Genomic DNA, 25,780 nt, shown 5'->3' on the forward strand with positions numbered 1-25,780 from the left:
GAAGGAAGAGTTCCATGTTTCTGTAGAAAAGAAACATCAGCAGGTACAGAGAGGGCCCCTTTCCATGATACTGATGGCCTGGTTTATTAAAAGGGCTTTAGATCTGAGTTGTAGTCCAAGCTCTGCCATCACTCAACAGTGAGGGATTCTCTCAGGATCCGCTGTCTACCTTCCAGCTCCAGAATTCTATGATCTCATCAAATTAGAGGAAGGAGAATAGATTTTAAATAAATTTAAATAGCAAACAGACTTTTTGGTCACACTGATGCTTTATTAGGCAGTTCTTGACTTGCTTCCCATTTATTCACTCTGTGCCAACCCCTTGACATTTAGTAGGGAACACAACTTTTGTCCACCTGTTCCACCTGACCTTGTGCAACATTTGCCCATGTGCTTCTCTTTAAGGTTAAGGTGCTGAGCTACAGTTGCCCCTGTTTTTAGATTAATTGGAATGCTAAAACCAGAGTTATAGCAGCAAATGCTGTAACATTTATGACACATGGATGTTTTATTTTGTTTGTACCAGAAAGCCAAACAAGTTGTTTTTACTGATGACATGTTTTAACAGAAAACATTTATTAATAAGGCAAAATTTTTTTATTAAGCCTTTTCATTTGGGCAGTGTGAGAAGAACAGTTACGCTGTTTAGTTGAGATAGTTTAAACTACTTTAAGACAGTAGTTTCCATGCTTTGATTTGCAAATTATCTACTTGCAAAAGTTTTTAAGCACAGTATCCCCAGAGATAATGCTGGAGGAACCACTTTTGTGTTGCCAGGGGCAAAGGCAATGACTGAGATGAGTCATAATTGAAAACCTGAGGTGAAAACAGTCCTGGTGAAAGTTTTCCTCACCTCCTGTGGTGCTGAGTACCAGCTGGTTGAGCTTTTAACCACAAGTGCTTTAGGTTTCAGTCTTTTCAGAGCATTTAATTGCTAGTTTGCTTTGTAAGATGCTTGCTGAAATGAAAAATTAAAAATTGGCTCTATGGCATGCTGCTTATTAATTTCAGTTCATCTTAGGTCAGAAGGATGAGCAGCTATTCATACTAAGTGATCTTTAAGGGACCTTCCAGTTCAATGACAATGTTATTTGAAAGTCCTTTTGGAGAGAGTAGGATTTTGGTAACATTTGGTAGCTTAAGGTAAAAAGAATGTGTTTTTCAAAAAAGAACTTGAAAAAGGGAATACCTATGGAATTATTTTCACAGGCACAGCCCTCTGTTACATAAATGTGTGAATCACTTAGAGTTGTTTATTAAATATTTCTTCAAAAGTGTGTGTAGAGATCATTAACAGCCCTGATTAGATTAATATATTCAATATGGTCACCTTTCAAGTTGCTACAAATTCTGAATGAGTCATTTTGCTTGATATTTGTTTTTAGAAAGATAGAGTCACAATGAAACAGACATGTAAAGTCACAATTTGTCCTCTAGGTACACTGGTCCTGGGGTGGAGGAGTGTATTTTCACCACACCTTGCTTGTAATTTATTTGTCAAGGTGTATTGGTGATTGGAAAGATAATGTTTTCTTTTTTTTCTATGCATGCTTAAACAGTGTAATCTCATGGATATATACTTGTAGGTATTTTCATGGAAACATGCAGTATCTTACATTTCTAGCATTCGGGCACTCATTTGTTCAATCACTTGAGAAGTACTTTGTTTTAGCACTTGTTTTGTGCAGGTGCCATTCTAGGTGCTGGGAATGCAGTGATAAACAAGATAAAGTCCATGTCCCAAGAGAATTTACCTTCTAATCTGCTAGGTAGATTAGGGAATAGTGTTTTATAAAAATTAACTTTCAGGTATCTGAAACTTCTTTGTTTTTATTTTAATCATTTTGGATATCTGTCTTTCTGAGTTGTGTTATGACATTCCCTGCCTTCTTAAACAGAGTATGGTTTAAGAAGAATTTAAGTGGAATGTAACATTTTTATGGTGACTCAGGGATGTTATTTCAAAAGTATTGCAGGTGAAGTCATTTGGGGAGGTAAGTCTTGAGTCTGTGTCAAGGTATAAGAATGATTCGCCTACTTCAGCTGTTCTAGATACTGTTTGGCCCTGTAAAAATTGAATTGGTTAATCATATAGTAGGCTATGGCTAAAGTGGCGGGGAATTGGAACACCCATGACTTAAAAACTGGTACCGTTTAGCCTATAACACGTGGGCTGAATTGTAATTTAACAGTCACAGAAAGAACAAGGACAGTCACACTGCCTCCTGTATGGTCACTGTGTTATTAGTCAGTGAGCTGTTATATATTAGGAGTGTGCTTGATAAGATTCCGGTGAACACCGAGTGGGAGTTGGTGCTGGAGAAGTCATTGTCCTCATCACCAGCTTTGTCTTGGAGCCCAGTCTACGGTAGTGCTGTGCTCTAGTCACTGAATAAATATTAAATGAATGATTGCAGTTTCTAGCAGCTTCTGCCCTAGAAAATAAGGGAAGGTGGGCAGAATTCTGCTCTCCCTGTAGGGTATGTAGCTTTTGTGTAAGACGCTGGAATTCATTTAGCTCTCACTTTGTGAAAGGGGCTTTGCTTAGGCAAATAAAAGAAGGGTAAGTCACATTGTGGAACTAGGGGGCTGGATAGCACCTGTTCTGGTTTGCTAATGCTTCTGGGATGCAAAACACCAGAAATGGATTGGCTTTTATAAAAGGGGGTTTATTTGGTTACACAGTTACAGTCTTAAGGCCATAAAATGTCCAAGGTAACACATCAACAATTGGGTCCCCACACTGGAGGATGGCCAGTGGTGTCTGGAAAACCTGTTAGCTGCGAAGGCACATGGCTGGCGTCTGCTCCGGAGTTCTGGCTTCAAAATGGCTTTCTCCCAGGATGTTCCTCCCTAGGCTTCAGATCCTCAAAAATGTCACTCTTAGTTGCTCTTGGGGCATTTGTCCTCCCTTAGCATCTCTGGAGCAAGAGTCTGCCTTCAAAGGCCGTCTCCAAAATGTCTCTGTAAGCTGAAGCTCCTCTCTCAGCTCCTGTGCATTCTTCAAAGTGTCCCTCTTCGCTGTAGCAAGCTCACTTCTGTCTGAGCTTTTACAGGGCTCAAGCTGAATGGGCGGCGCCATGCCTCTATGGAAATTATCTAATCAGAGTTATCACCTACAGTTGGGTGGGACTTATTTCCTTGGAAACACTCAATCAAAGAATTACAATCTAATCAACACTAATACCTCTGCCCACACAAGATTGCATCAAAGATAATGGTGTTTTGGGGGACATAATACATTCAAACTGGCACAGCACCTGAGAGGTCATCTAGCTCAATTCACTCATTTTGGAGTTTTAGAGATTTATTTAAAGGAAAAGATTTGCTCCAGTTTATCCAGGTAAAGAATGGTAGTGGATCTGGGACTAGAATCCTTGTCTTCTCTACTTTTTCCATTACATCATAACCCCAAATAATAGTCTGCATAGGATTATTAATGAGGATGGTTCTATTAATGAAAAGGTTGTGAGCCAAAATAAAGGTATTACTCCCCATATTTCTGCTGAACTAGAGATTTCTTCAGAAAGCTCTTCCGACAAAGTGGAGATTGATTAAAGAACATTTGGGACAAAGCTTGCCCATGAAAAATTTCATTGTCAACATTTTAGAGCCAAGAAATAACATGGATGGCAAGTTTTGAAATTATAGTTTTCTATGTGGAAAAAATTTCTTTATTAACCTTTTGTTATCTATGATCTTTGTAGGTTGGCAGCCTCGTTGGTTTGTTTTAGATAATGGAATCCTGTCCTACTATGATTCACAGGATGATGTTTGCAAAGGGAGCAAAGGAAGTATAAAGATGGCAGTTTGTGAAATTAAAGGTAAGTGAATATATGAATTTCTAGGAATTTGAAGTTAGGTAGTAGAGCGTCTGCAAATTTTAAACAAGAGGAAAAAGCATTTCTAACCAAGTTTAAGGATGTTCTAATTCCATTTTGTTATTAGTCAGGAGTGGCATAAGTTCACAGCATCGTGGATGCTTGGGTTCACGCTCATTGTGAAAAGGTGTTATAAAGATTGGAAGCTGAGCTATAAAGATGATGGGGCCAGCTCTGTAGGGTTTTGATAAAGTATGAAGTCAGAGTCATAAACTCTGGTTCTTTACTGAATCCAGAGATAAGCTCTTCTGGGTGATAGAGATGTTCTCCTTTTCTTTCAAAAGGGGATAAATAATTCAATAGGTTTGCTGTAGTCTTCATGAAGAAGCTTTCATGGACCATTAATTTCTGTGTGGTTGAAGTATATAGGATGGAGATAGGTGGGATGAGAGGAGACAAAATGATAACGAAAAGGATTTACTTCTTCAGAGAGAACTGAAGAAAAACGTAGAACACTAGAGGAGTGAATGTTAAACTCCCTAAAACCTTTCTCCTCTATGGCTTGAATGCTTGTCCTCCATGAAAACTAGTTTCTTGGACATGGCGAGCTCTTGGTTGTAGTTTCAGAGTGATCTTACTCCTCTATGCATTTTCTTATTTAAATGAAACCAAAGCAGCAGCTGATATGTTATGCTACATTTTCCAGAACTGAATTGCTACTTCGCATGATTTTGTGGTAGTTCTTAGTAAGATATAGCCATGAAGACAAAAGAGAATTCCTGCTTTGGGTGCATATTCTTTAGTTACATTCTTGGTCCTTACCTTCTGTTTTAGTTTGCTAATGCTGCGGAATGCAAAACACCAGAGATGGATTGGCTTTTATAAAACGGGGGTTTATTTCACTACACAGTTACAATCTTAAGGCCACAAAGCATCCAAGGTAACACCTCAGCAATCGGGTACCTTCACCAGAGGACGGCCAGTGGTGTCCGGAAAACCTCTGCTAGCTAGGAAGGCAGCTGGCGTCTGCTCCAAAGCTCCGGCCTCAAAACGGCTTTCTCCCAGGACGTTCCTTTCTAGCAAGCTTGCTTCTCTTCAAAACATCACTCCCAGCTGCACTCTCTTCCTCCCCCCGAGTCAGCTCATTTATGTAGCTCCACCGATCAAGGCCCACCCCGAATGGGTGGGGCCACGCCTCCATGAGAACATCTCATCAAAATCATTGCCCACAGCTGGGTGGGGCACATTCCAAGCAAATCCAACCATCACCAAAATGCTTGCCCCACACAAAACCACAAAGATAATGGCATTTGGGGGACACAATACACTCAAACCGGCACACCTTCCTCTCAGATTTGCTACCACTAGGGCATTTTCTATAGCAGGGATTCTCCAATTTTCTCCAATATGCTGGGTGATTTTGACATGCCCTGTTTAGTTGAAAATTATGACTGTTGTAATGGGAGATGGTCATGGCTATATAAGATATATAGAAGTGGTCTGGTGTAGTGTTACTTAACGTGTTGCCTGAAATACCTGGGTTGTAATTTTGTGGTTTATTTTGAATAGACATACTGAAATGTCTAACAGTAAGTGTTGGCTTTCCAGGTACTCATTTTTGGGGACTCTGTTAATTATTTTCAAGTACTATCATCACCCATAACATTTTCAAAACTCCTCTTTTGGAATCACCTTATGAACCAGTTTTTAAATCACACAAGAAAAGCACATTCAAAGCATTAGTTTTTATTTTTATTTTTTTTGAAGTTAGGGTTTTATCTCATTTTATTCTCCAGATTTGATTCAAATGAGATTTGGTGGGAGTCAGAAATCAAACTACATTTAAAGTTCAAAGATTTGTCAACGTTGAGTTTATTAAAAAGACTGTTAGCTGCAGAATGTTAGGATAATTCCAATATGGCTTGAAACCATAGCACTATTTTTTTTAAAGTGTTTTTTTACAGACTAATGTACTCACAGAAAAGGGCAAACATCTTAAATATTCAGTTTGGTGAATTTTTACAAAGTGCGCACACATGTTGTAAGCACCATCCAGATCAAGGATTAGGATATTAAAAGCATCTCAGAAGCCTCCCCTCCCCGTCTCCTCAACCATTAATCCCCACCCCCACCCAGAGGTAACCGTTAGTTTGACTTCTGTCACCATTCATAAGTTTTATCTGTTTTGGACTGTTTTACTTTTTACATTTAGGTTTATTTTTTGTCTGTCATCCACTTGAAACTTATTTTTGGGTATGGTGTGAACTAGGGGTCAAGACTGATTTTTTTTTCCCATATGGATATCTAGTTGACCAAGCCCGACTTACTGAGAAGAGCAGTCTTTTTTCCCCCACTGCATTGTGTGGATATCTTTGTCACAAAGCGAGAAACCATATATGTGTGGGTATTTTTCTGGATTCTGTATTCTCTTTCATGGGACTGTTTGGTCTGTTTTTCATTCCTTGTGCCAATATCATGCTGTCTTAATTTCTTTAACTTTATACTTCTTTATATCTGATAGTATTAGTCTTCTAACTTTGTTCTTTTTTCAGGATTATCCTGGCTATTAGTGGCCCTTTGCGTTTCCTTATACATTTTTGAATCGGCTTGTAAATTTTCACAAATATCTGTGGGAATTTTGATTGGAATGGCATTGAATCTGTAGATCAAATTTGGGGAGAGCTGTATTCTTTACAATATTGTGTCTTCTGATCCATGAACATGGTATATTCTTATATTTAATTAGACCATCTTTAATTTCTCTTAGTAATGCTTTTTACTTTTATGTATGTGGTCTTGTCCATCATTTTTCCTAGATACTTGGTATTTTAGGAGAATCTTTATTAAGTGTGTTGTCTTAAGTGGAGAGGACAACCCTTGATTGGATATACAAATTTTTGTATGGTTAATTTTAAATGAGACATCTTATTTTAGTCTCATCTTGTAGTAGTGTCATTAGAAATCAGAGCATTGTTTTCTTCTAAGGTAGGTATTGGTGCTTTCTCTGGTAGCAATAACCAAAAAAGAGTTACTCTTGTAGTTTTGGGATTTTAGTAATTTTAACCTACCCTAGAAATTTTGCACCCATCATTGATTATGATACGGTTATTGCTTTCACTATCTACATCCAAGAATGGTCCACATAAGTAGAATAATAAGATAGCAAAGCTATTTTCCATAGTATACTGAGCATCTGGAAAATATTTCTAGTAATTAATCATCCAAGTTTGAGTTCCCATACTTTCTGAGTCTCTCATAAATTGGTTCCACCTAGCTCGTCTGTTCATGAATGTTACTCTGCATTACAACACAAGGCTCCCTTTGGGCTTGACTCCTGGTATCCTCAACATATACTGTGTTTATTTCCTAACCTAGGCCTTTTTTCATGCAGTTTTGCTCTTAACCAAATCCTACTGTCTTTTTACCTTTCTCTTAACGGTAATTACACATGAAGTCTACACCAAAGAGTTCAACATTTAAGTGTTCTGATGGTCTTTGGTGTGTCAGTTTGTTTCCCTGGTGAAATTGTGAGCTCTGTGAGAACAAAAACTATTTTTCTCCCCCTCTATCTTCCCATACCAGCACTGCTCTGAGCTGAGTAAATAGTCATTGATTAATTACAATGTAACACAAGTTTAGTCTTAAACCAGGGTTTTGGATTGGCCCAGCAAAATTTTCATTAGCTCTCTTTTGTCAGAGTTTCGGTGTGTGGGGTGGGGGACAGTGGGAGGAGGAGGAAGGAGGGGAAGATGATTAAGACAAGCATGATTCCAGGTGATTCTGATATGCCACATTAGTTGAGAACTGCTGTTCTAATGGAAGGTGATGTTAGTTACCCATTTTTGTGCTTCTTCCCTGTCAGACAATATCCTACGTTTGAGAATACCAAAACATAAACTCTGCTTTCAAGGAAATCAGTAAATAAGTTGTGATAAACGTGATAATGCATATGTATTTAAGGTGGCACAAGTGGACCCGAGGGAGGGAGTTCTCGCTTCTGAGTTAATTCACCACTGTTTTCTCCTTCAGATTCCGTTACAACTTTGGTGCTTCTGCCAGCCTGAGTATATGTGAGAATGGTAGCTTGGAGAGTGCCACTAAGATAACTCTTCAGGGAGTGGCATTGCCTACATCTCAAATCCTAGTTTGTTGTTTTAAGTGTCTGAACCTTCTGAGATTCTGTAAGAGTGATAATTTGATTCTATCCAAATTACTTAGTTAAGACTGTATTTCTCCTTTGTTTATCATCACAGTCCATTCAGCAGACAACACAAGAATGGAATTAATCATTCCAGGAGAGCAGCATTTCTACATGAAAGCAGTGAATGCGGCTGAAAGACAGAGGTGGCTGGTTGCTCTGGGGAGCTCCAAAGCCTGTTTGACTGATACTAGGACTAAAAAAGAAAAAGGTAATTAAAAGTTTTTCCCTTGTCATGAGAGATTTTTCCTAAACAAATACAAATGTATCTTGTCCACATTCAGTAATCTTTCTCACAGAAATAGTTAGAAATGCAGAAGATTTACACACATCATGGTCATCATAGTAAAAAATTTGTAAACAGTGCAAAGGTTTAAATTTAGGGGAATGTTCAGTAAACTATATAGTGCTTCTGTAGGCTGATATATTATGTATATGTACCCATGATAATGTTTATAAGGAAATTTAATGATGTGGGAAAATGTTCCTAAGGTTGAATGATAATGGAAAAACTTGGGTCTCAAAATTACATGTATGCTTTGCCTGGCTCAGGAACGGCCTGTAAGAATTGGTTGAATTGTGACCTCTGGAAAGGGAATGTGTAGGAAAAACTCCTACTTTTCGCTGTATACCCTTTGGTACCTTTTCACTTTAATATGTGCATATATTCCCAATTCAGAAGGCTTAAATAAAAATCAAAAGCAAAGCAAATGATTTATATTAAGAGTTCAACCATATGCAGATGTGTGAAAATAATAACAGTATATATCTTGGAAGTGAGATGACAGCTGTTTGATTTTCTTTTCTACATTTTTTCTATTTTCAAAATGTTTCATTGAGTATGTCTTATTCTTATCATTAAAAAGACAATAGAAATTAAATTAGTGACAGCAATGAAATTATGGGTATTGAAAAATGAAGGCTGAGGATTGAATCTATAACAATTGTCAAATATATGAAAGAACATCATGGTTAGAATATGGCAAAGGGCAGGATAAGAGTAAATGGATTTAAATTGGGGCAGAAATTGATTTAGGTTAGGTGTAATAGGCCAAGAGAGCTGCTTTGATCCACTCTGGCTAATAGTGTCACAAAGCAGTGCCAGTGGCCTGGCTGAGTGATTATGGAGAAGCAAAAGAATCTCCTCTGTGTATTTTTTTCCTTTTGCTGTTGCTAAAACTTCTAGTTTAGAAGGATTGGCAGGTGAATAGCTGAGATTGTGGCTGAAGTCCAGTGTGCCTAGAGATATGAAAGAGAAGAAAGTAGACTCTTAATGAAAAAATTCTAAATATAGTATAATGAGAAAATGAAGCCATGAAAGGAAGAGAATAAATGGAAGTTTATATACAATAGTTTTAACTACATAAAAATTAAAACATGCAATAAAGAAAACTGAGGACCTGCCCCATCAGGAAGGCTGAGTGAGATGCTTCAGGCCTCCATCCCCCTAAAGAAGCTTTGAACAACCAACAAGAACTGGCAGAAACATCTTTCTAAAAGCTCCAGTAAACAGTTAAAGGATTGCAGTAAAAAAGTGAGTGCAGAATCAAGAAAAAGCCACTTAAAAGCAGTAGGATCTTGTGGTACCATGACTGGCCCCTCCCCATCCTCTCACTGGCTCAGTAAAGAGCTGGCTCTCACACCAAGTGTGGATCCCTGGTCTTGGTTGCAAAGGAAGCAGAATAACAACCCTCATGCGCTTATGGGGAACTTGTTTGTCTGGCCCAGTCTGTCTGGTGGTTATCTGAGGGACTCGCTGTTCCAGAACTTGCCTTGCGTGTAGAAGGTGGCTCATGGAACTCTCCTATAGAAGGCTGTGGGAGAGCAGTCAAGAGGTGCTGCCTGGGGCAAGGGGTTGTTAGCAAAGAACGTACAGTATAGTGCCTGGTACTGTGAGGAAACTGTTTCCTAGGGAAGAGAGGACATTCATATGTAAATGGAAGAATTCCTAGGGCCACACATGCATGCCTAAGACTAGAGGCATGTACAGAAAGGATTTGGGAGGCCCCTATGCCTTGGCCTGGAGCTATTTTGAAAAGTCATGTTATAGATAAACTCTGAGGGTGAACACTCACACTGGTCATCTTCAAAGACTGGGAAAGGTGTTTTCTTCCTTGTTCTTTTTTTTTTGGTTAGCTCCTGACATTCAAGGAGAACTATTATAACACTAGCTGTATGCCAGCTTAAGCAACAGATATCTCAGAGACTAAATTCCAGTGATAACACACTAAAATCTCACAATGTCCAGGTATCAACAGAAGATTACAATTACAAACATACAAAGAAACAGGAAACAATGGCCCAGGCAAAGGAAGTTGAAGCATGAGAAACCACAAACAAGGAGGACCAGACCTGACACATATCAGACAGAGACGTCTAAAAAATAGTTCTAAATATGCTTAGAGAGCGAAAGGAAAACATAGAAATTATGAAAAGGAACCCAAACAGAGCTGAAGACCACAGTAACAAAATAAAAATTCCCTGGAGGGGTTCAGTAGCAGATTAGAGCTGGCAGAAGAATCAGTGAACTTGAAGATAAGATGAAATCCTCTAGTTTGAGGAGCAGAAAGAAGAAAGAATGAAAAGAAGTGAACAGTGCTTAAGCAACCTGTGGGACACCATCAAGTGTACCAATACATGCATTGTTGGAGACCCAGGAGAAGAGAGAAGGGCACATGAGGAAATAAAGATGTCCAATAAAGATAATGACATGGATGAATATAAATACCAGTACTATCATATTTTTGCTTTCTAGCTTTTCACTTCCTGTAGGATCTAAAAGGCAAATGCATGAAATGTAATGATGAATCAGTGGTTTTGACTCATGTATAAATATGTAATTTGTGACACGAGCTACATAAAGGTAGGGGGACAAGGGGTATAGGAACATAGTTTGTGTCTAGTCTTGAAGTTATGTTTGTATTGAAGCAAAATGAGATTGCTATACATTTAATGTGTTAAATTTAAGTCCCATGGTAACTACAAAGAAAATATCAGCAAATATGCTGACTTATAAAACAAAAAAGTAAAATGCAAGTTACCAGGAAGGCGCAGTGGTGGTGGTCAAGGGCAAGAGGGAGTTAATTCAATATAATAATTCAAATAATTCCAAATAAGCATAGGGTTTCTGTTTGGGCTGAAGGGAAAGTGATAGTAATGGATGGTGGTGAGGGTACTGCTGCATTTTGAATGTGATTAATCCCACTGAGTGGTATGCTTGGGAGGGGCTGGGGTGGGAATGTTTATGTTGTATGTGTTTCCACAATTAAAAAAAGAAAGGTCTCCCAGCACCCCCACGGGGGATCCCAGCAGCGTGGGTGGTAGGAGGAGTGGCAGCAGCCAGCAGCCTGATTTCATGAAGGCCCTTGCAGAGCCGTGGCCTACAGCACCCTACAGCACCCGGCATACGTCTGTTCCAACTCCAAGATGACAAAAGAGGAAGGTCAACCTGGCTGCAGGGGCAGGGAAGGAGGAGCCCAAGAGGAGGTCAGTGAGGTTGTCAGCTAACCCTGCTCCTGCGAAAGCGGAAACAAAGCCAAAAAAGGCAGCCGGAAAGGATGAATCTTCAGACAAAAACATGTAACCAGAAGGGAAGAAGAGAGCAATGGAAAAACTGGCTGAAGTGGTTAGCCCAGAAACTAAAGAAGATTTTCCTGTAGAAAATGGAGAAACTAAAAATGATAGTCCAGCCTCAGATGAAGTAAGAGAAAAAGAATCCAAGTCTGATTAATATTGTATACCATGTCTTGTTAATATCATATACCATGTCTTATTAGTGGACCCTGTTTCTCCCTTCTTGTACAATCCAGAGAAATATTTTCATCAACTATTTTGTAAGTGCAAGTTTTTTAGTAGCTCTAGAAGAAACATTTTTAAGAAGGAGATTGAAATCCCACCTCCCATTTGTAAGGTGTAAATGCTTTTTTTAGAGAGGGGAAATCATTTCCTGGTTGTTTATTTTTTTGGTACAACCAGAAAATAGTGAGATTTTGAATTACGGGAGGCTTTGTCTTTGATGTCACCTTAACATTCCATAGGGTGGGTGAGTGGGTGATGGCCGTTTTTATACCCTGTAGTACAACACATACTAAATGATGATTTGAAGTCACAGTCATGCATTTCATATGTGTTGGACTTTTTAGATTACTTCTATTCTCATGCTTTTTAGTAGAATTATTTCTTAAAATTGCTCTGATCTGGGCTCTCCCTGTCAGTACTGTGTGTACTCTGTAACATCCTGGATTGTGGTTGCTCAGTTTTCCTAATAACTTTGTTATATACTGTGAAAGATTAGAAATGTGAGTGTGTAGTGTGTATTATATTAAATTGTGAATTAGTAGGACTTAGGATATAACAGTTTATCAACATTTGAAGATACTGGTACTTGATATCCTCTTAAGGAAAACTTCCCTCCAACTTTTAAGCTGGAAAGTCACTGAAATAACTTTAGAAAAGAGTTACAAGTACATGGCTTTTTAGATTCTTGGTACATACATTGAGAATTATGTACAAATTGTTCATAATGTCTGTATGCTGATCTTCAAAACAACCAATAAAATCTCAATTATGAAAGAATGAAAAAGAGAAACTAGAGAGATAATGACAATTGCAATATGTGATACTGGATGGGATCTAAGAATAGAGGAGAAAAGGCTCAAAGGATGTTAGTGGGACATAAGAAAAAATTGGAATATAGACTTTAAGCTTTATATCTACATTACATTTCTTGAACTTGATAACTGCATTAAAGCTGATTACGTAAGTGAATAGCTTTGTTCATAGGAAATACCCATGGAAGTATTATGTGTTCAAGTATAATGTGTACAACCTGCTCTCAAATGGTAAGAAAATAGATGATAGATATAGAGAGCTAGATATGTAGATACGTGGATGACTGTAGCTGGGTACCTGAGGTGGTTGGGGGAATGTTGGAGTTCTCTATATGGGGCTTGCATTATTTTTGCACCTATCCTGTAAGTTTGAAATTATTTCAAAATAAAAAGTTAAAAGAAAAACTGAAAGGGAGCTGACACGTTCTGGAAAAGTATTTGTGATATATAGAATAGACAAAAGGTTATTGTTTTGGTTTGCTAAAGCTGCTGGAATGTAATATACCAGAAATGGGTTGGCTTTTAACAATGGGAATTTATACAGTTACAGGTTACAATTCCAAGGCCATGAAAATGTCCAAATTAAGACATCAACAAGAGGATTCCTTCTTTGAGGAAAGGCTGCTGGCATCTGGGGTTCCTCTATCACATAGCTAGGCTGCTTTCAGCTTCTGATTCTAGTGGCTTTCTCTCTGAGAGTCTGTGGGTTCGCTCTCAGCATCTCTGGGGTGTTTCTATGTCTCCTCTCTCTCCTCTCTTTCCTCTCTTTTCCTTTCTCTCCTCTCTCCTCTCAACTTCTTTCCTCTTCTCTCCACTTCTCTCTCTCTTCTATTCTTCCTCTCCTTCTCCTCCTCCTTCTCCCTCTTCCTCCTCTTCTTCCTCTTCCTTTTCCTCCTGCTCCTCCTCCTCTTCTTTCTTCTTCTTTCTTCTTTTCTCTCTGTCTTTCTGCCTTTTATCCTCCCATAAAGTGCTCCAGTAAAGGATTAAGACCTACCTTGAATTGGGTGAGTCACATCTCAGTTGAAACAACCTAACCTAAAGGTCCCACCCACAATAGGTCTGTACCCACAGGAATGGATTAAAAAGAACATGGCCTTTTCTGGGGTACATAACAGCGCCAAACCAGCACAGTTGTTATCCTTAATGAATAAGAACTATTGCAAATTTCCAATTTATGTGTTATTAAGAGAAGAATCAAAAATCAGAACTGGAAAAATGGATAAAAGATAAGAAAAACTAATTCCCAAAAGAAGAAGTACAAGCACTTTTCAAAAGAAAGACAGTGAGTAATGGGATGGAAATATCCTACATAAAACATGCAGTGGTCTTTTTATCACTTTGTCTCTGGAAATTAATCTGCTTAAACTTCATGGCAGATATATGACTGGCATTTTTATTTCTGAATATCTAAAGAGAAGATGATTTTCTCAGGGCTCTTGTTTTCCATTTACAAGGTCTCATATCTCTTAACCTATGGTATTTATCTTCATTGTCTTAACTTTTCTATGATTCCATTTTGTTGTATTGCCCGAAGAATATGAAAATGATTTTATTGAACATTTATGTATGTTCCTTTCAGAAATAAGTGAAACCAGTGAATCTCTGAAAACCAAAATGTCTGAACTCCGCCTCTACTGTGACCTCCTAATGCAACAAGTTCATACAATCCAAGAGTTTGTTCACCATGATGAGAGGCATTCATCTTCCAGCGTGGAGGTATAACAAAAGTGATCCCTTAAAGTCTGCATATGCTTTGCAGTACATTGGTAGATGAGGTTCTTCACATAAGATGACAGAAGCATTTTCGAAATGAGTTTTTTCAGCTATTCTGGGCTTTCCCTACTGCAGACTATTTGGAGATCTAAGGGATCTTCTAGGAGTTGTCAGTGCAGCCAGGATAAAGCAGGAAGGAACATATTTCTCCAGGGCATATAGGCCTATCTTGTAAATTGGGGGTTGGGGTTGGGATGAAACTTTCCAGATTCTGTTCTCCAGGCCTACTGCATGAACTCATTGGATAACCACTGTTCTCTTTCATTTGGTAATATGGTCCCAGTTTCAGCTACTTAAAATTGATTACTTAGTTTTATGAAATAACTTTAAAAAATTCTTCTCAGATCCGTGATGTATATATGAATCAACATTCAGATAAGTAGGACCTGGGTAAAGGTCTCTTTCTGATAAAGTCGTGCTAGTGAGCTCTTTTTGCTCTCTGGTGAAAGGCCAGTATGGTTCCTTGCCCCCCTTTGCCTAACTTGGGAGAAGGGGGAGAAGAAATTTTCCTGTCCCTTCCGGCGGCCTTCTGCTACTGGGGAGGAGTCTGCTATGGTGTAGATTGCATTTGGCTGTAGGTAACAGAAAACCAGACTTAACAGTATATTAAGCCCCGAGGATATGTATTGTTTCACAGCAAGCTCTCTGGAGGTAGATGCTCTCACATTTGCTCCAACATCAGTGACAGCATGAGGGATGTAGTCCTTTCACTCTGTTGTGCTTGGTATATTTGCTTACAAATGACTGTTAAGGTCATGCAGAGGCAGCAGGCATGGGGTGGCCAGGGTGGAGAGAGACTTTCTCGACTTGTTGTTGTTGCCTTTTAGCAGGGAAGAAAAATCCCAGAAACTCTCTAGTGGAAGTCTTACTACTTTTTGTCTGGAACATAGGAAAGATGAATATTTGGCATAGGGGCATGGAATAGAAATGATTGGCTTATGCCAGTCTGTTTTATCCCCCAACATCAGGATACTTTTCTGTTCTAAACAAAATTGTGATTTTCATTCTGCCAAAGAAGTGGGAGAATGGCTGTAGGACATGAATTGTGCCACTGTATAACTCTGAGGGTTTTCCACTGCCTATGACTACCTTCAGAATTCTGATTATATTCAACTATGTGTAGGTGGTTAGAAAATTACTACCTAGATATAGTTTATATAAGATAGATACATTTTTGTTCACAGTTTTTTAGTATGTTATTTGGTTTAAATGCAAATTTTATTTTTTTCTTGAAATATGACTTCATACATTGTTTACCTAAGAGACTAACATTTCTTATTCGTGTGTTGCTTTAATTTTCTAAGGTAGCATATTTTAAATAAATTTGAACATAGGAATGTATCCAGTGGAAATAATATTTCCTTACTTGCCTATAAAGTTGGGTATTATGTCACATAGTTGTGTGAGTCTATTCAACTCTGTGTGTGTATAATTTTTCAGAACATGAATGAAGCCTCTTCTTTGCTTAGTGCCACCTGTAATACCTTCATCACAACACTTGAGGAATGTGTGAAGATAGCAAATACCAAGTTTAAACCTGAGATGTTTCAGCTGTCCCATCCAGATCCCTTAGTTTCTCCTGTGTCACCTTCTCCTGTTCAAATGGTAGGAACTTCTTATTTTTCTTCCAGTGAGATTATGTGTGCTTTTGCTTTTTTTTAATTATTATTTTTAAGGGTGGAAACAGGCAGTGAGCAAATAACCATCAGGTTGAATTTTTTTGCATGTTAAAGTTCTGCCCTGGAGCTTCTCTTCTGATGAGCTAAGCATGTGTGACCACAGTCCTGATCCCCTCCCCATCAGAGGGGCTGTGCGGGCCTGCCCATGGCTGCTGGCTTTCGTTTGTGTATGCCAGACAAAAGCTATAATTCTCTTTGTGTGCTGTGACACGAATAGAATTGAGGACCATTGTTCTACTTGGTAAAACATGACAACGGGGCAAAATTAACCAAATCTTTAAAGTCGTTGTAAAGGATTTGAAACCAAATTACAGTGGTAATAGTATTTTGGAATCAGTGCCTGGATATCCACCATGTATATCCAAGTAGGCAAGTTACTTAATCGCTCTGGATCTCAATTTCTTTACCTTTAAAATGAAGGTTTGACCATCTACCTCAGAGGGTCGTTGCACCCTCAGAGGGCCATACGCCTACCTGCTGTAGGTATGGGTGCTTGATGTTAGGTTCTTACCTCCTGATAACTCTGGAACAACTAGTACTCTTTTTGCTGGGGGTGGTGAATCTGTTGTCCTTTCCAAACTAATAAACTTGCTCTAGCATGCTGTGGGAAACTGGTGGTAAGATAAGGTTTGATGAGACTTAATTTTTTTCATCAAAGTGTTTTTAGTAGCCCTTTTGTAGAAGAAGGAATGCCACATTTGTAAGAGTTCATGGCTACTATTTTAACAATTACTTAAAAATTTTATTTAAAGTTAGAAAGAGAATAGGATTCATCTCATTCCCCGGTTCTCATAGCCTCCACAGCAAATGTAGTTGGGTGAGATTTACCGAAGATTATGACCTAAATGTACTTAGATCATTGTTTTCTAATCAGTGTATGATAGACTGCTGGTGTTTTCCAAGACAGGTGTCCCATGGAGAAAAGAGTTTTATGGTCAGATTAGTTTGGGATACATTAGGTTAACCTAAATGGGTTGGCTTCTTTACTTAGGGCTTCTCAGATCCTCTCTTAAGCGAATGTGGATTATCAGTCTCTGAGAGAGAAGTAGTGTGCTGAAATTTGAAAACTGAACCCTTTTTGTTTGTCTTTGAATAATATCTCACAGGACTATGGTGTTCAGTAGAACATAGTTTGACAACGTTCCTTTTAGGACAATTATAGATATGCTGTGAACTGTTAAATAAGGTGCATAGTTGAACCACAAAGATGATCTTTTGAGATGCATACATAGAGCTTTGTTCATGAGGTTGATATACAAGGGTTTCACTGTTGTTTTTTGTTTGGTTGGTTGGTTTTGTTTTTTAAGGTTTACTTTACAAAGTTAAGTACAGTAAAAACACTCAAAGTTGCCTTGTTTTTTCATTGAACTTCTGAGGAAAAGGCCTTGTTGCAAATGCTTTGTTGTCAAGAGAAGTAGTAGTGGTCCCTTTTAAACCCAAATGTTTTATCAATAGAAACATTACAGGAAATCTAGTAAGTCAGTCTAGTAAATTAGTGGCAGTTTAGTTTTCCTAGGTATGTCAATTTTTTTGTTTTGTTTTGTTTTTAAAATAACCTTTATTTTTTCCAAACTTTAAGTTTATTGTGCAATATGGAAAACTGAAAAGCACAAGAAGCAAAGAACACAAAAGTCATCCAGAATCACAAGCAGTTTATAGTTTGACATATCCTTCTAAGTCCTTTATGTGTATACACCCAATTGAGCATACATTTTTATGTGGTTGAGATCACATAGAATGTATCATCAAGTCCCAAAGCCATGAGTACTGGGATAACCAACGCAATCAGGGAAAAAAATGTATTCCCACCTTTCTTGGGGACAAAAATTTCATCCTAGCTGTGTCATTTTACCTCATATATTTTTATGTGGCTAATTTCACAGCATCCATATTAGAATAAATTTGCATTCAACTTTATTTCAAGTCATCATGGAAGTTCAGACAGTTGTCATTTTGACCCATATGTTGAGTGATAATGTAGTGGGGGTGTTGCTGCGTAAGTGATCTTAAAGGAAGTGATTTCTTGTTATGTTAATGTCTACTTTATGTTAATGTCAATCATGTCAGATGTTCAGATGACTACGGTTGTGTGGGTCATTTCTGTTATTATTTCAACTGGGATTTCTCAGAGCAGCTGGTGGCTCGTGTTAAAAATATAGAAGGCATTTACATAAACATTAATATTAGATCATGCTATAAACTTTGATTTTCTGTTACCTTGTTAAAATTTGAAATAATATGTTTTACTTGGCTGCCTCTATTTTTTTGGTAGAATGGTTGGATCTTCTAAATTATGCTTAATATTTGTTATATTTATTAATGCTCTGCTTAATCAGATATTTCTTTATTTTTTACATGTTTTAGAGACCTATTTGAGGCTTAGCGTTCTTTTGAGTTATTTAAAGACTTGAATTATTAATGTCCATGAAAACCACACTTTAGAACATTTGTGTGTCAGCTACCTGAATAATGAATGGTAAAGAGAAGCTTTGCTATAAGACTCTACTCCTTCCTTTTGAAAAGAGAGAGAGAGACATTTGTTAAAATATTTACTGGGTTGCTAAATATTCCTTTCTGTCACAAATAGTATAATTTTTAGACTAGTTTCATATACTGCTTTTTATATTTTCTGTGAATATGCACATGTATGAATGTATATTTGGTAAATATATATACATGTGGATAAATATTATAAATTTTGGTATTTAGTATTGAGAAAAGAATCGAGTGTGTTTTTGGTGTTGAGTAAGATTCCAATTAATTATTATTAGAGAGAAAGCTTGATATTATGCAAATTAGGTTGAGTTCATAAAAATTAGTTTACAGGAATTATGACAATAATATATTAGAGCTGCATTATTCTATTTGACATATGGGTTATGCTAATTTTCTTTTTAAATTTCTAGATGAAGCGTTCTGTCAGCCACCCTGGTTCTTGCAGTTCAGAGAGGTAAAATAACCTTTTCTTTTGACCAAGTTCTCTCAGAAGTATACTTGGGGAAATTTTGGGGATCTTTAGTGGTACAGAATGTAGGTTTTGTATGGGCAGGGTGTGGTTCTAGCTTGCTCAGCATTACATGTGGGTGCTTAGTGTAGGGCCTGGCCACAGTAGGTAGTCGGCAAAGAATGAGTGGGTAAATTAGCCATCAAGGTAAGTACCTTGCCAGCTGTTGTACCTTTTTTGGATATTTGGAATTGTATCAAATGTTTGTTAGTAGAAATCTGTTTTTGATGGACCAGGGTTCCAAAGCTGAGGTTTATTTTGCTAAAGCTATTTATAGCACCCTATATTCATGCTGATCTATTGCTTTATTAAGAGATAAAGATCTCACTGAAAAACAGTAGAAGAGAGAAAACCAATTGACATTTTAAAGTACAAACTGATACAAAATGATTAAAAAAAATTTTTCTGTTTAGATCGTGCCAAGTTCCCAGATTCTTAAACTGTTCTTTATTTTAGGTTGTTTTGGTTGCCTTATTTGATTCTTTAGAAAGAGATGAAATTATAGTGACACTATCAATTTATTTTTTGATATGTCAGGTGCTAACTGAGCCCTTATTGTTGTGCCACATTTTAATTTTTTTTTCCTAATGATTGTGTAAGCTTTGCACCATCTTCTGCTCAGAGGATTCCGACAATGTATGTGTCCAACCCCATCAAGAAATGAAGAGTTCCACCAACCGGAAAAATGGGAGCTTGATCCCTTTGACAGACTTTTATTTGTATGATAGAAATTTTTCTAAATTGTATTTTATTCTTCCTGCGATATATTGAGCACAATTTAGTTTTTTCTTAATGAATCAAAGTCATTGTTAAGAACGGTAATGAAGGGCTGCGATACAGTGTTAGCAGAGTTGCAGTGGAGGAGTGATGGTGATTTGCTTCTGCATCTAATTGGTCCTAGACTTAAAAAACAAGACAAAACAGAAAAACAGTTGTTCTAGCCATCTATATCTTCTCTTGTTGCTGTCAGTGAGTCTACCTCTAATGTGCTCCTCAACCTACTTGCCTATCCCCTTCAGTCTGTTTTTGATCACTTACGGATTGATACTAGATAGCTGTACTTGTGAAATCCATAACTTATTTTTCAAACATTTGTAAACCATTGCTTTCTGATTATGTTTTCTGTATAGCATCGCTACAGAAGAAGTTGCTTCACCTTTATTGTACCTTCTTCCCCTCAACCATTTAGTTTGGTTCAGAGACCATCTTCTCCAGGTTACCAGCCATGCTTTACCTGGCTTGACTTGCTTCAGGTTTAACCTCTGAATAAGTAGGATGTTGCCAAAAATAGTTCCACTTTCACTTAAAGAGAATTCATTTAAAATTCCAGTTGAGGAGGTTTCATTTGTTTAAGGCTTTACAATTCAGTGGTTTTTATTTAAATTGCAGGGGTAGCCACTCTATAAAAGAACCAGGATCTACACATCACCGATTATCCCAGCGACGCCGAAGAACCTACTCAGATACAGACTCTTGTAATGATATTCCACTTGAAGACCCAGATAGTAAGTTAGATGGGCTCTACCTCTTTCTTTGTTCTATTTAGCAGTGTTGTTGTGGGGCTCCATAATTGCTGGAGATGAAAGGATTCTGACAGTGAACACCGTACTTTGCCCTTGGATTAATTCCTTAATTCAGAGCTAAATTACAGCACATGATTAACAGAAGCTCATATATCCCCTTACAAACAGCTTTGTTATTAACTAAGAAGGGCTGAGTATCTCTTTGTAAAATAGAATATCATAATCTTTTACTTCTATTGCACTTTGGTAGTCTTTAGTAAACTTACTCCCATTATATTTACATTTATAAAACATTCTAGAAGAAAGCGTGAATTGTGGGTAGGATTCCAAGCGAGAATAGTGGCAAGTTCTAGGTTCAAAGAAAAAAATAATCAGCCTTACTACTATACTTAAATAACATGAAATGGCTAAGGAAAAGAATTTTGCCTGATGGTGGTGGTGAATTATAGTAGTAGTCATTCCTGTACCTTTTTCTCCCTTACTTAAAGAAGCAGCATTCTTTGATTGAATAGGAAAGGTTTTGTGATTTATGATAACATTATTTTTCTCTTCAGAGAAAAAGCTTTGAAAGTATGCCAGATTATCTCGTTAGACGTAGTGACCATGATTTCCAGTGAACAAAATAGGGCCTTATCATTACATTGCCATTAATAGACTTTTGCTTTTCAAAGGTTTATTATTGATGTTGGGTACAAATTACATACAATTTCCAATTAAGGAGCAGGATGTCTTCCAACAGTTTGGAGATGACATGATAAATTGTGGTTAGACTTTTTAGATAGCCTAGAAGAGCCCAGCTAATTCATAGTATGGCTGAAATGGGACAAAACAATGGTGTTATATTTCCAGTATTTGAATATATTGATAAAAAGAGTGGTCTTACGTAACTGGAATGTTAAATGCCTTTAAATAGAAGAGAATGGCATCTGTTTTTTAAAATGCCCATTTTATTTCAAAACTAATTCTGTTGCTATAGAGCACTACTCTTTGCTCATCACCGTTTTTAATTTAATTTGGAACAATGAATAGAGAAATGAAGGAAGGAAGAGGGGTGGGATAGGAAAGGGAAGGGGGAAAGAAACTTTCCTGGATCAATTGAGCAAGACTTGAAAGAGAAAAGGAAAAGAGGAAGAAAGTTAAAGAAGTTGGGTATGTGAGAAAATTGTTACCTGAGGCAGAATTAACTAAGATATGTGAAAGAGGGGCGGAAGTGGGGTGCTTATGCACAGTATACAGATACTGGTTCAGCTCAATTCTTTCTTACCTACTACTACTAATAAAAATCCCTATTCCTTTTATTACAGTCTTTCCTGTACAGGATTTCCTCATCTGGGTATTTTTCTGGTGCCTTAGTCCCATCCTGTCCAAATGGACCTCAATACTTTCCCTTCAAAAGAGTACTTCATCCTATAGCCCACAGTTGGAAAATACTGCCATTATTGATTCATTGTCCCAACCAGAAACTTAGTTTTGGTCTACACAGTGCAAACTTCAATGTGGGTACAAATCACCTGATGATCTTAATAAAATATAGATTCTGATTCAGTAGATTTGGTGTGTGTCTTGAGATTTTGCAGTTCTAATAAGCTCCCGGGTAATGCCAACACTTTGAATAGCAAGGGTGTAGACTATGTTTCTTTAACATTTTGGGAGCTATAGGCAAACAACAGTTTTTTCAGAAGTGGCATTTACTATTTGGATATTTTTATCTTTTATTTCCAATTTCATTAAGACATAAAGTCACAGAGACATTAAGTTGTTTGTCTAAGATCCAATTACTAAATTGTGGCAAAGCAGTGACTTAGAGTGCAGGACAGTTGATTCCCAGCTTTTTTCTTTGCTTTGCTGTCTCCTGCTCTGTTACCTCATATTGTCAATTGTAACTAAGTATCATTTATATGTATTATGTCGTTCCCTGAAGATTCTGCATGTGGTGAAAAGGGGAAATATTAGGTTGTGTATAGGGTACTAGAAAAAAATTAACAACAAAAAAAAATCCATGGAACTGCCCAGCACAAATAGTGAATCCTAGGTTAAAGTATGGACTGTAGTTAACAGTATGATTATAAAAATGTGTTCTCTTCAGTTGTAACAAATGTACCACACCATTGTAAGATGTTAATAATAGAGTAGTATATGGGAGTCTGGTATTTTATGCATGATTGTTCTGTAAACCCACAACTTCTCTAATAAAAAAAGAAGAAGAAGAAGAGCCTGCACTCCATAGCATGGCTTCTGATGCCCATAATGGTGCTGCCCTGACCCCCAGCCCACCCTGCCACCTTCAGAACTTTCCTTTTGGAAGTCTTTGCTTTCATCTGTTCATTTGTCACAATTTCCCAACTATTGTTAGAAACTACATTATTATGCTAAAATTTTTAAATCTATATGAAATATGTGATTTTGGACCATTGTAACTGAGGTTTTTAGTCTTGGTAGTCTTCAGTATCATTATCATGAGGCTAAGTATTTTATGTGTCTTGTCTGCTGGAATTTTATCATGTGGTTTGGTTTTATAAGGAAATGCATATTAGAATATCGCAGTGCTCAGTTTTGTTGGACATCTTCTGTTTGCCCCTCTAGAATGTCTCTGTACTTTTCTCTACTCTTCTCTGTGCTGGGAGTATCAGTGTGCTCTCTGGCTTTCTGGCTTCCAGTTAGGTTTGACCATTGCCAGGAGATAGGAGGAGCAAGGCATTTATTGGTGTTTATTCCCCTCGCTCCCTCCCTGGGGAGTCCTGGGTTGGCTCTCTCTCATGGTGCTCTCTGGGTTCTAGGAACTACCCTCTAGAAACTAGGGATAATAATATCTCCCACTGGGGCTTTTCTGCATCATCTCTTGTGCTATCCCTATACCTTGCCTCATACCTTTATAATTAGGTATGTATTAATGTCTCCTCAAATTACCCAGTTTAACTCTGCCTTCCATTTGCTGCCTGGCTCCTGACTGACACAAGGTGCTCTACTGTTTTCCACTGATTAATTGATGGCATCTTCAGTTTCGCTAAGTAGGATTCCCTTTTGCTAAATCTTCCAGCCTTTCTTAACATTTGTAGTGACAACACATTTATTTTCAATCATCTCATTCCATCCACTGATGGTCATTCACTGTTCTTCCTCATTTTCTTCCTTACGTTTTGAAGTGGTATGTCTGCTTATAATGATATCACATTTTTGGTTTCAGGAGCTGTACAAAGTAAATCTAATTTTTATTCCACATCACAGTTGTTCAGATACCCCCTGCCTACCTTTCTTTTTTAAGGTCAGATACCTATAGCTTCTTTGTCATGCCTCATATGACATGGTTTTTGAGCTTTTACTATCCTGCAGTTTGTCTCTGAGTCTCCAAAATTGTGATGGCTAGAACTAAGTCTGATTATGTCTTCTGATCAAGCTTCAGTGTACTCTGAAGTTGATTTTGTATTTTAAAGTAGTCATGCCATAGTTTTGCCTCAGAACTGACTTTTTCACCCTAAAATTTGAAATTCTGTGCTGCTTTCCTGTTCTCTGTATAGGATTTATCCCTGCTTAGTATCATCTTATTCTATGTTATAGTTCTAGCTTGTCAAAAAATTGCATTTTTAAATGCAATTTTATTGAGATATATTTGCACACTTATATATAATCCATCCAAAGTATACAGTCAGTGGCTCACGGTATCATCATATAGTTGTGCATTAATTGCCACAAACAATTTTAGAACATTTTCATTACTTCAAAATAAAAAAAAGTAAAAAAGAACACTCAAAACGTCCCATACCTCTTATCCCCCCCATTATTTATATATATATATTTTGTCTTTATTTTATTGCTCATACATATACTAGCGAAAGGGAGTGTCAGTCACAAGGTTTTCAAATCACATGGTCACATGATAAAAGTTATGTTATACAAACATCAAGAAACAAGTCTACTGGATTACAGTTCAACAGATTCAGGTATTTTCTTCCAGCTATTATAATACACTAGAAACTAAACAGGAATATCTATATAATGCATAAGAATAACCTCCAGAATGACCTCTTGACTCTATTTGAAGTCTCTTAGCCAAATGAAACTTTTGTTTCATTTCGCTGCCCCCTTTTGGTCAAGAAGGCTTTCTCAATCCCACAATGCCAGGACCAGGAGTCGTGCCCCACGTTTCCAGGGAGAAAGTCCCTTAATGTTCTCTCTCTCACCTTCTTTGTAAATCAGGTAAGCATACCTATGTGTCTTTAGAACAAACCACTGAAAGAAAGGTTGAAAGAATAGGTGCATTGTAGACCAGTTCATGGAGCTGTCAGACCTCTATCGGGGACATCTGTTACTAATCTATATGAGCATCAATTTTCCCATCCAGTTCACATTTTTCTCCCTGTTCTAAAGTACTTTCGGAGTGTCCACAGTGACTGACTGATAGCATGTTCACAAAGAGATTCAGAATTCATGTGGCCCCTCCCACCCCGCAACCCCCCAGTCTTCTAAGGCTACCAAATAGGAAATGAGGCACACTTGTTCTTAGTGAGCCTAGGCTGCTGGGTAGGAGTGACATCTTTCTCTGTGTCCTTACAGACCAATTGTTTAATAAGCCATAACTGTCATCAAGATTAATGTCAGCATTACTATTCTCTAGTTTTCCAGGACCTATCTTTATTTTAAAAGATTTTGAAAACTCTTCTTGTTTTATGTAATTTTGAAAAGATGCTGAGGGTACTTTCACTACCTTGGGCTGTGATTTAGCTGAATGGAGATCAGAATTACTGTGTGGTAAAACAGTGATTGTTCTTTTGCCATCTCCTTATCTGTCTTGGACTTCAGTCTCTCTTCACTGTGTTGATTCTGTGTTTGTTTAAAGGCCATTCTCTTTAGTGAAGAAGATAGAAGTCTTGTGGGGACCTGAGTAATTCAGTCCTTTGTCCCTTACATGTAGTGACCTAGGCAGAGGGACTGTTCTGTCATTATTTTCATGATTGCCCTTTATTTTTCCCCCCTTCTTTTGCCTTCTTTTTTTTTAAATTTTTTAAATTTTTTTATTATTTTATTTTTCTTTATTTTATTTTGAAATAAATTGAAAGCTATAGGAACAGTTGCAAAAACAATACAAACCCCATACACAGAACTCCAGCATACCCTGACCCCCCTCCCCTGATACCCCAATCCACCAACTTTAACATACTGTCACATCGCTATTTC

At 37.6% G+C, this 25,780-nt stretch overlaps 1 protein-coding gene across 2 annotated transcripts in view; it reads left to right on the forward strand.

Moving 5' to 3' along the window:
- PLEKHA3 (pleckstrin homology domain containing A3) overlaps nucleotides 1-25,780 on the forward strand; it is a 32,590-nt gene that overhangs the window by 991 nt on the left and 5,819 nt on the right. Inside the window, exons 2-8 of one of the 2 annotated variants that reach the window (XM_037850164.1) lie at nucleotides 3,708-3,824; nucleotides 8,075-8,230; nucleotides 14,209-14,345; nucleotides 15,843-16,007; nucleotides 18,988-19,031; nucleotides 20,475-20,590; nucleotides 21,913-22,209. In XM_037850164.1, the coding sequence (XP_037706092.1) occupies nucleotides 3,708-3,824; nucleotides 8,075-8,230; nucleotides 14,209-14,345; nucleotides 15,843-16,007; nucleotides 18,988-19,031; nucleotides 20,475-20,590; nucleotides 21,913-22,076 (899 nt within the window). In that variant the 3' untranslated portion in view covers nucleotides 22,077-22,209. Of the gene's footprint in view, nucleotides 1-3,707; nucleotides 3,825-8,074; nucleotides 8,231-14,208; nucleotides 14,346-15,842; nucleotides 16,008-18,987; nucleotides 19,032-20,474; nucleotides 20,591-21,912; nucleotides 22,210-25,780 lie in introns of those variants that run through there. The other variant, XM_037850165.1, reaches the window with a different exon arrangement.

The sequence above is a fragment of the Choloepus didactylus genome, chromosome 9 (genome assembly GCF_015220235.1).
Source record: "Choloepus didactylus isolate mChoDid1 chromosome 9, mChoDid1.pri, whole genome shotgun sequence".
Classification (NCBI taxonomy): domain Eukaryota; kingdom Metazoa; phylum Chordata; class Mammalia; order Pilosa; family Megalonychidae; genus Choloepus; species Choloepus didactylus.